The sequence below is a fragment of the Tripterygium wilfordii genome, chromosome 9 (genome assembly GCF_013401445.1).
Source record: "Tripterygium wilfordii isolate XIE 37 chromosome 9, ASM1340144v1, whole genome shotgun sequence".
Lineage (NCBI taxonomy): Eukaryota > Viridiplantae > Streptophyta > Magnoliopsida > Celastrales > Celastraceae > Tripterygium > Tripterygium wilfordii.
The window spans coordinates 2939315-2950249 of record NC_052240.1 but is presented as its reverse complement, the minus strand read 5'-3'; the positions used below and the strand labels follow the sequence as shown (position 1 = coordinate 2950249).

At 37.7% G+C, this 10935-nt stretch overlaps 2 protein-coding genes across 2 annotated transcripts; both read right to left on the bottom strand.

The window, feature by feature from the left end:
- Positions 1–624: 624 nt before the first annotated feature.
- On the bottom strand, positions 625–4618 carry LOC120005535 (membrane-bound transcription factor site-2 protease homolog). Its single transcript, XM_038855222.1, has 8 exons — positions 4248–4618; positions 4053–4154; positions 3869–3972; positions 3185–3332; positions 2921–3001; positions 2175–2639; positions 1773–2096; positions 625–955 (listed from the first exon to the last, which is right to left on the bottom strand). Exons 1-8 carry the CDS (start codon positions 4485–4487, stop codon positions 782–784), a joined length of 1638 nt encoding a protein of 545 aa, XP_038711150.1. The 5' UTR covers positions 4488–4618; the 3' UTR covers positions 625–781.
- Positions 4619–5872: 1254 nt separating this feature from the next.
- On the bottom strand, positions 5873–9374 carry LOC120005537. The gene is made up of 5 exons (XM_038855223.1): positions 9079–9374; positions 7705–8238; positions 6689–7091; positions 6509–6586; positions 5873–6353 (listed from the first exon to the last, which is right to left on the bottom strand). The coding sequence occupies exons 1-5, from the start codon at positions 9084–9086 to the stop codon at positions 6300–6302; spliced, it is 1077 nt and encodes a 358-aa protein (XP_038711151.1). The 5' UTR covers positions 9087–9374; the 3' UTR covers positions 5873–6299.
- Between the last annotated feature and the right edge of the window lie 1561 nt (positions 9375–10935).

Sequence of the window (10935 nt, the reverse complement as noted above, 5' to 3'; positions counted from 1 at the left end):
AAAAAAATATTTTTTCCCAAGATATATTAAATAATATTCTTAGTATAAACTAGCTGGGTTTCTACTAAGTTCTTTCAAATGTTTATAATCTGGCTGTTCCTGAGAGAGAACAAATACTAATAACTTTAAGTCATTTCCAGAGAGTAATCTGAGGGTTCGTTATGTACCAAAAACAAGAACAAAAACCAAATTCGCAGGCCAGAAGAATCAACTAGTCACAAATCACCAGCAAAGTAACCTGATCCACCATAAAGAAGCGATATTCCATCTTTGGAAATTACTTACAACTCTAATTGAATAATCCCAGTACCTGTTACTGGCCATGGGCCCATGCCTGGACAGCTATAAGCTTCACTATCCTGTACTTTAAATGAACAACATCAAAATGTCCATTTTGTACTGACAGCAGAAGATACACGAGGATGTCTCCCAGAGATCTAAAATCTTTTTTTTTTCCTTCTTAGAAGCATACATGAAAATGTCTTGAGTGATTACTAATGTCAGCGAGCCACAAAAATTTGTTGAAAACAGGACACGTCTTATTGCCCTCCACCAACGCTGAGATGGAAGTATGGAACCTAAGATTTAACTTTCCAGCCTTTTTGATTCCAGAGGATATGCATATTACAAAATGGCAAACAATACTTCCCTATTGATTAGCTATATAGTCTACAAAGCATGCACGTTAGACTCTTGATTTTACAAACAACTAATTATCATATGCCTTTCCTGTGTATGCTGCTGCTAAACCATACAAAATTATATTTAAAAAAACCAGACATCAAGAGTATATCTGTTTACAAAAGCCAATGAACAACCTCGAGAATGCAAGGATAGAAATGAAAGTCCCTACCAAAAGACATGCTTGGAGTACCTTTTCCCTCTTCCTTTGTCCTATTGAAGTGAAGAGGCATAGAGCGATCTCCAATATGGATTCGCCATCCAGAAAATATACCTAGCAACAGCTTTTGCAATTAGAGGACAATAAAATGAAAAAATAAATCATGATTAAAAGATATGACTCTTCGCAAACTTAAAAACAATATGAACGACATTGTAATTTTGCTGCAGCCACCTGAACCTCCTAATAATTAACTCATCTTTCCAGTTTCTAGAAATAGAAACAGATAATCACACCAGAAGGCACTCAGATTTAGCAGTATGCATAAATAGGCAGTCCATTCTCCACATACGAACATGTGACCGAGACAGGGTGTACCCTAGAGATCACATACTCAATTCCTGGAAACAGTTCACACATTATGTAGGAATAAGGTCTACGTACATCCAGAATGTCCCCGGCCTCCTCGCCCAGTGCGGGAGCCTTGTGCACAAGAGTTGTTTGCCTTTTTTATTCTCAAAAGTCAACAACAAGCATTCTCAGTTGTCACTCGAAATCATTGACATCAGACCGAAAAAGTTTCCCCATACATCAAGAATTGATATTGCTCTAAATTATTAATGAACATCACAAAATCAATCCACCATCACTCATTGCTATGGTTCAAAAAACTATACTCAAAACATTTTGAGTACTGTCATTCTAGGACATATATCTAACACTTGATCATAAGAAATTCAAAATCAGTTACCATTTATGAGCCTCATGACTACTGATATGTGAGATATTCTAGTAGTTAGGAGGGGAATCATAGATCTTAAGTCAACATTTCTCTTTCACAATCTTCCTCTCATACGCAGGCTATTGGACCTCTAGATGTAAAATCAACAGAAATACATAGAGAAAAAAAATTAGCACCATAAGAACTTACTGGCAAACTGTTGAGAAGAGCAAGTGTTAAAGAAACATGAAACATGTACGTCAAGCTCCTTTCCACTACATTGGGAATGTATGCATCAAGAGGAAAGGCCCAGCGAGGTTGATATGCAGTTAACTGGATTGAGTGTGCCATGGAGACAACATCGCCAATAAAGACAAAGCTTCCACTACAATCTTGTCGAATGAAGTCGAGAGTATTAGAATCTAAATAGGGGTTTTGTCCGTATTTCAAGCATCCTGGAGATTGAGAGCTCAAATATGTAATCTCCACCCATGCCGAGTCTGGTAACTGAACAGGACTCAAGCAAGTATCTTCCTATGGCAATGATAAAAATATGTACTTAGTAATAGAATGGCAGTGACTTTAAGTTCTTGCAAACATTTGAAAATCTACCTGTGGACACGTGAAGTTGCTTCCATCGCTGTTTGATGTTGTTGCCCACTCAGCACTACATTTATTGCACTTAACAATATCCCTTGCATTCAAGCAAAGCCCAGTCTGACTTCCGTTCAGATGGCCATCTTCACTAAAATCATCTAGTGTACTCAAATCAAACCCGTGAATGGATACAAAAGCGGTAAGATCATTGGGACAGGCAGATGGGTTGTCAGTAAGGTGAAGTCTTTGCTTTCCTTTTATCATTGAATTAGGAACACAGTACCCCGTTCTGCCATCAACGATCCCAAAATCTTTAACATATTTTGAATTATTCAAACTTTGAAATCTCTGTTTATCAATTAGAGCAGCCATTTCCATCCACTCCTGGGCATTATGGATATGCTTGCCATCGATTGACACAATGACATCACCAGGAGACAGATAACCAAACAAGGGTGAGGTAGAAGGTGCATCCAAAACCTATTCAGGTAAATACAGCACATAAGTGGATGGTATTTAGATGTGCACACAACACGTAAATAATGCATATCACACAAAAGAAGTACATAGATAGATATGTGAGTGTGTGACGTATCTTTGTGTTCAGGCCTATAACTTATACAGCCACAAGCCCTTGAAAACACATGCCCACATGAGTGCATATGTAGACACGATAAAATAAGTATTTACATATGTGTGTAGTGTGGACAGATGGATGTCTTTGTATGACATGAAAACTTTGTAAGATTGTGATCAAGTACCATTGGGCTTTCACCATATATGTAAAATGGAAACAAGAGGAAAGGAAGGAGGAATAATGCCATTCCACAAACTGCACAAAACTGCATAAAATGAACAAAAGAAACCAACGTCAGATTAAGAAAATGATAAAATGAGAATAAGGGTTTTAGAACAGAAACTGTTCTGAAACTAAGTTAAAAATGAATACAAGCACACAGCCAGATTGCAAAAATAAATTCATATAGTGCAATACGTGCCACACTCAAAATATTACAATATACTACCACTGCGTTATGCCAAATGCCGGCGCAATATATTCGAAGAGCATTCAAGCGCGGCAACAACTGCAACAACTCATAATTGAAGGCCACCAAAGCACCAGGAAACAGAACTGCGAGGAACATTGCTATGTACTCCATCTGTAAGCCTTCGCTGCTCATAAAAAAAAAGGCACCACCGGTAGGAACCATGAGAATCTAGATGTTCACATATTAAGTTCTCAAACATGAGATTTATCAACTGACAAATCAAGGAAAACAGGGCAAGATGTTGCAGCATCTCACCCTCCATACAGCAATCCAAAATACATTATAGAATTGTTATAATCTTTGATCCAGTGCTTGGTAGAATGGTTATTTTTGTACACTGAAAAACATTTACGTTAATATAGTTCTCACTGCCATGCAATGGAAGTTATGTACCATTCAATGAATGATATGGATCACATAACAACAATTCGAAGCATCAGTTTCGATCTGATCAGGCCAAAAAGACTCCAATGAGCTGAATTTGATCAATCATTTTGACTACATCTATCTGATTTTTTTCATCTAAAATCATTTTATTCTGAATGTAATGGTAGATATACTCATTTAGCACAGAGAACGGGCAATACAATTCCAGCAAACACATGTCCCAACACATGTTCAGACCGATGAGAATGTAATAAAAATATGAGAAGAACCGACCTCGCAGCAGCGACAGCATGCCCAAATTCATGCACTGACACGGATATGATAGTAGAAAATAAAAGATAGGCAGCATCAGCAAGTGAAAGGCTCAGGCCATAACCCTGCAACACAAGGCAGATCGTAAGAACCACAACATTTTCACAAACAAGTAGAAGGCATCATAGCTGTGTTGAGTGCAGACCGAAGGATTGAAGAAGCCAAACAACAAAGCACCGGAAAAATGTTCAAATACAGGATTTCCAGGAAGAAGACGCAAAGCTGTGGCGAGTTCCCAAACAAGAAACTAGCAATTCAATTCAAATGTCAGTGTTGTAATTACAAGAAGCGCAGTAATCAAAAGAGAGGAAACGAAAGATAATTATGTAATATGACTTACAAGGATAACTACGACGAGTGCAGTTAAGCTGAAACCGACGCCAATGGAGAACCATATCCTTAAAGCTGTGTTAAATCTCCGTCCAAAACGGAGCATGGGTTCATTGAAGGCGGATATCTTATAGTCGCAATACCAACACGAGATGGTGTTGGAGAGACGACGCGGAGTCGACGATGAGCGGCGGAGAGGTAGCAGGCTGTTATTGCGACCCCGTGTATTTCTCGTCCGCCGGGCTTCCATCACTGGTTATTGCAGGCCGAGTCCTCCCCGTCCTTTCTCTGGTTGACCCATCGCCTCATCGGTCATCAACAATCAAAACGCAGCGTTTTATTTGGATGTCTCATGTCTCCTCCTTTGTGCGATTTCATTGCATTACTTAGGGCTGTTATTGGTATGGTAAATTATCCATTGGTATACCATTACCGATCAATTGGTTACCGAAAATAACAGAAGATTGGTATACCGTTACCAATTGTTCGGTACGGTAAATTTACCGATGATTTCGGTAACGGTAACGGTAAGCAAAGTTCAAAACCGGTAAATTTCCCGATTACCGACATATATATTAAATATATATTAATATTATTTTTAGTTTTAGTTTTATTTAATTATGACCATTAGATTGATCTAATTTAATCTAGACCATTTATTATTTTTAGGGTTATCATTTATATATCACTCGTAGCAATTTCATTAACTTTAAAGCAGCGTTTGCTACATAACAAAATGCTTTGTTGGTATTGATTACATGCTTTTCTTCTCCATTTCCATTATGGTCTTTTATCTTTATTTATCTTGTTTCTTCTAGCTTTCATGCTATGGAGTTTAAAACACTTCGGATACTAAAAATATTAGAAATTAATGAAATGAAAGATTTTCCGTTATAGATTGTTGGAATAATGTTATGTGAATTCTCCTTTCTTTTTTTCTCCGATTGATAGGTATTTTCTCTTATTCACATGTAGCACAATGATCCTTCTCATTAATCTATTACTTTTATTATTGGTATTGTAGGCAAGATGAAAGTGTTGTACTTTCATACAATGACTATTAAACACAATGCTACTTGATGTATTTTTTTTTCTTTCTCTTTTTTAAATAAGTTTAAGAATTGGTAAATTTACCAATTACCGACTTACCATTACCGATCGATCGGTATACCGACCATCGGTATACCGACTCTTCCGGTAACGGTAACGGTAACATTTTTTGAGTTACCGAAAGAATTGGTATGGTAACGATATTCCGTGTTTGGTAACGGTAACCGTACCAATAACAGCCCTACATTACTCCCCATTTCCCCATAGTTCCCTGAAATTTCCCAAATCATAATTTACAAGTTGTTTAAGGCTCCGTTTGGAGTTTCCTATAAGAAAATATAATTTATAAATTAGAAGAAATAGTAGTTTTCTTCTAATCCAAAAGGAATAAAAATAAAATAATTATAATTGAGAAACTCAGTTTCAATTTCTCGCATTGATACCACAATATCAACATTTTTCTTTTTATACAGCACATGATTTTATTCCGCTTGCAATGTGAGAGGGATACCATAAAAACTCTAATTCATCTCGCATAACCGAGTTCAAAAATGTGGATGAGTGTTAAAAGTCTCTCACAATCACTTTGATGAAGTCCAAAAAAATGTGATTTATAAATATGACTCAATATAATAATTCATGAAGCACCTTTTTGAAAGATAAAACCACACTGGTTTTGGCCAAAATCTTTTTCCCTCACCACCTTCTTCTTCTACTCCTCTCTAATTTCTTCAAATCCAGTAACAACATTTCCAAAGATTGCCTAGTGTTTCCTGTGACGTCCTTTACTAAGGGGGAAAATGAACTACAGAAGCAGCATCATACAGAGAGGATGAGGTACAATTTGAGTTTTGGAAATTGAAATTAAGAAAATGCTAAAAGAAGAGAATGATGGGCCTCTTGATATCTGTTTAGCTCCTCTCATCAGCGCCAACCTCCAGCCGGTAAGAGCTTTCCCATCACAGGGACTTGGGGTTGAAGTAATAACAAATTGACGGCAAGAGAAGAGCATTTATTCAGAATCACTGTCCATGCTCCCCATACCCTTTAATCCTCTCCTCTTCCGCTGCAAAATGCAAATCAAAGTACAATCCAAAACACACAGACCAACAACCCTGTTAGTCTTCGTTGTGTCTCCAAAGTCAATTAAAAGGACTAATGGGGTATCTATGGTCTTATTATGAAAGGAATTGTTGTTGACAAGAGAAACTTCGGAGTTACCTTCTTCACACTTTTTTTCTCTCTAACTTCATAACGACTCTTGGTCAAGTCTGACAGCCACATCCCTGGAAAACAAAACTGCCCAAAACCAAAACCCCACAAAAAGATATTAAATTTAGAGGACAAAATAAGCAACAAAAAAGGGGAAATCCACACTAAATGATTTCATTTTACAAGTACCTGAAGAGTTTTGTCTACATTCTTTGCTCTCTTTTTGGGTCTCTGAGGAAGCTTCGTGCCTTTCATTGCCAGAAAATCCTCCTCTTTTTCCTTCCTTGACAAAGATATGTAAATCCTTGGCCACTCAATCACTTCAACACTCCCCTTCTTTTCTAATCCAGTACTGGTATTGGTTGCCATGGCTTCTTGTGCTGATTGTGCAGGAGTGGTGTCTGCAGCTTGAGCTACGGATGCATTTGTTTTCTCATCTTTCACTGACCTTGAATAAAGCAACTTTCTGTCAATTTTTTCCATGGCAGGAGGAGATCGTTTCCCTGCTGCAGCAGTGGAAGATCTGGAAACACTGCGTACTCCGCTCCTTGACGGCGACCCATTCCTGGTGCCTGATCGCTCTTCTAATTTCCTGGTCATACCCAGAATAAAGACACAAGTTGTAGTTGTTTGGTAGGGAGAAAAAAATAAATTGGGTTTAGACTTTGAAGTGCAAATGAAGTATTATAGGGACTAATAAACAGGTGAAGCAAAAAGGCAGATAACAACAAAATACAACACAGAATTTATATCCACGGATCCACCAATAAGAAGAAAAGCAATATGTGCTACAAATAACAATCAAGGAAGCTCTTTCATTCATAAATAAGAACTTCCAGTTCCAACAGAAGAAAGAAAAAAAAAATCAGAAAAGTAGAGATTTTTTTGGTTGAAGAAAGAACGAAGTAACATCGCGTTATTTTCTTATAGAAAGGTTAAATTACTGGAAGCTGCTTTTGACCTAATCAACAACACAGATGAAGAACAGATTAACAGAACAGGCCAATGAAACCAAATATAGATCACAATTCAGATCTTCCAGAATTAGACTGACAGATAATTTCAATTAAAGCAAGAAAATCCATGAATGAATGTAAGAAACTTTATGGGTATCTACACATTATCTCTAGCCATCAATATATGCAATCAAAAGAATTTTCTTTTCCGAAAAAAGAAAAAAACCAAAATGGGAAAAAAAAGGATACCTGTGATGTGTTGGAAGAAAAATAGGGTTTTCTGTTCTTGGGTTGGCAATTCTGCTATTAGAGGCGGCAGAAGTGGGCGACTGTTGAGGCGGCGGCGGAGGTGGCAGCATCTTGTCGGCCTCCATGGCTCTCCGTTGAACCTTATTGACGGCCGATGAAGATGATGATTCATCATCGGCCAGAGACCGGATATCTGACCTTGAAACCCTAGCCCTTTTTTTAATTCCCCACTGTAACAGCCCATCTCCACCGCCTACACGGCTGGGACTGTGACTGGCATGGTTCTGGTGGTCAGAGATTGAAGGAGAATCCGGAGCACCATTAACAGCCCCATTGACATCCTGGATTGTTCTAGAAGGGGATCTGAATCTGAATGGTTTACTTTCAAAACTAGTGGTGCTGCTGAGGAATCGATTAGAGATTATTCTCCCATTGTCGCCATTGATGTCTTGCTTGCAAGTTGTGGTAGTTCTTGAGTTGGGTTTTTTGTTCCCATTACTTGAAGGAAGACCATCAGGGCTCACTCTTTGATATCTGCAAAACAATAGTCATTTTTATCACTAACTATTCACCTCAAAAAGCAAAACACAGAGAGCAGGGTAACCCTGTATTGAAATCAAGCACAACATAAGACCCACAAATGGGAAAGGAAAACAAGATTCAATCGCAAATCACTTCTGAATGAACATTGAAGGTACGGATCAAGTTTTAATTGGTCAGTGAAGAAAAGCATGAGAGGGTCGCATATGCGCTAATTTTTTTCTCTAGATTTAGGTTTTGGAGCAGTGGTGTTTGATGACCAGAGATTCAGAGAAAACTGAAAGTCCGGTTCTTAACAGACTGAATTAAAACCCACAGAAAGAGGAACAAAGATTCCCAAAACTGCTATCTTTCTTCCTCTCCAACAATCTCTAATCCATTATTGTCAAGGCGGTTACATTACAAGTTTCAACTGAATTTGACTATTTGAGCTTCCTCCAACAGAGAGAGGGATTCACATCAAATCCATTGCTTTTTCGTGCCTTCTACAAGTGACAGAACGGAAGTCAAGGAAATGCATATTTCGATCAGCAATCTTGTTATTTACACACAATCCCACATCTTTTAACAAGAAGAAAAAAAACAGGTTGAAACTTGAAATCTGATCTAACGCGAAGATTTGAAAACAAATCAACACACACCCACAAAAGAGCAATCTCAACACAAACTGGATCCACCAATCTATGCAATCTCATTCAGAAACTACAAAGAACAGTCGCAAAAAAGATTCCAAGAAGGCTAAGGCAAATTAGATGGGTGGGGGAAGAAGAGTATAGCACCAAGGAGGAGAGAAAATAGTGCAATTGAGAAGTATTTAGGGGAATCCAAGCGGACCTCATCATTATAAGTGTGTATAAATCCCAACAAGGTCAAGAAAGGTAGTAAGCACAACTGGGTTTTGATCTTTGAAATTCCAGGGCAGCCAGCCAGTCTAACATGCTCTGTCAAACGGATTCCTCCACCATTTCGATTTGAATCAAACCCTCGTTAACAAATCACAATGGTGGGAGCAATAAGGTAATCGAAAATTACAGAGAGAAAGAGCAAAGTAGGCTCTATGAATAATGACAAGAAAATCAGAGAACAGGGGAGAGATGGGAGGAGGAGGGAGGAGGAGGCTGATAGCGAAACAGAAACGTAAGAATTATATATGGTAGTATATATGAGGATTTTAGTTTACTTTTTAACCTATTTTAAATTTTTTAATATTTACAAGAGTTGTTAAAGATTTGTTTTTTAATTTGCTTTCTCCTCTTCTTCTTTTGCATTTCATAAAACGTAACGAAAATTGTGACGGGTTTGAAAATCAAAACCAAAATCGTTTCTAAACCCTACACGATTGATTTTAGGATTTTAAATGAATCAGGTACCCTACGACTGTAAATAGTACCCAAGTCAAGTTTTTTTTGCCATCCCTGACAGTTAAGCCCCCTCTAGCTTCAATGGATATCCACCAACTTAAAACAACTGTGGTTTGAGTCAATACATTGTCCAAATTCATTTTTCCAATTATAGAGTTCCGATCTCAAGCTATTAGCCAAATAGATAGAGAATGAAAAACAAATAGATTTTGTTGAAGATGGATATGAATTTTTGTTTGTTTTGATGCCTAATTTGACACAAGAATACGGTGGCATAATGTTTTAAAGCTATATATTATTTGGTGGATTTTATGGAGGTTGAATTTGGACAAATTATTGTGGAGTTGTGGAATCCAAAATCAATATGTAGTAATCTCCAACTCTTTGAAATTTGAGTAGAAGAAGAAGAAGCCCTTTGCTTTAATTAAAAGCATGCCAAGTTTTAGATCCAACCATTAGTTTAGGGTAATGCAAATTTGAATTAAAGTCTCATGATTAGTTTGATGACAGAGTTAACACCTGTTGGCCCCCTCCATATTAGGTTGGGAATCACACCTATCTTTGCACTCATAATGGCCTGATCAACTCACCAATCCAACATAAGTCATCATTAGTTGTGTAATTAGCATGCATAGCTACCAACTTTGATTTCCAAACCCATATAAGTACTTCTACAGAAATTGGACCTCTGCCTCACCTTCAATACAGCACCGGTTACTGCCAAGGGATTGGAATCCTCTCCAATTCTTACTCCCTGCAATCCCCTTCCAGTATCAGAAAGCAATAACTAATATGTTTGTTTCAAAACTAGGCCCCAACACACTGTTAATATGCCTATGCTAGTGATATAAGCATATATACGAGAGATTAAAACAAGGATGCTGAACAGAATTGGTTTCTTAGTACACCTAATTTTGTCTCCAAACAGGGAGTTGCAATTTTATCAGGTTGTAGTCAGGAAAAGCATTTGGAAGACCTTGATCGGTCGCGAGAAGAAAATCTCAAACACTAAGAATAGAGGTCAGCAATGAATAAAACTATATCAATATGCAAACCTGATCAGATAGCTAGAAAATTCTCATTTGTCTCCATCTATATAAAAAGTCTGGGAACAGATTTTTTTGGTACTTTCTCATCAAGCTTTAGTCTTCGATATGCTTCTCTGAGTGGCAGGGCCTTATCGGCCCGGATTCCTTCCTCTCAGTCATAATTAACTACTCTAGCTGCATGGCACAGCAAGTCAATGGAAACAATTAGTTTAACTGCAAGTCTGCATGCATATATACACACATTCAATAAATTACAAGTAGGACTCACCACCTTGGCATCC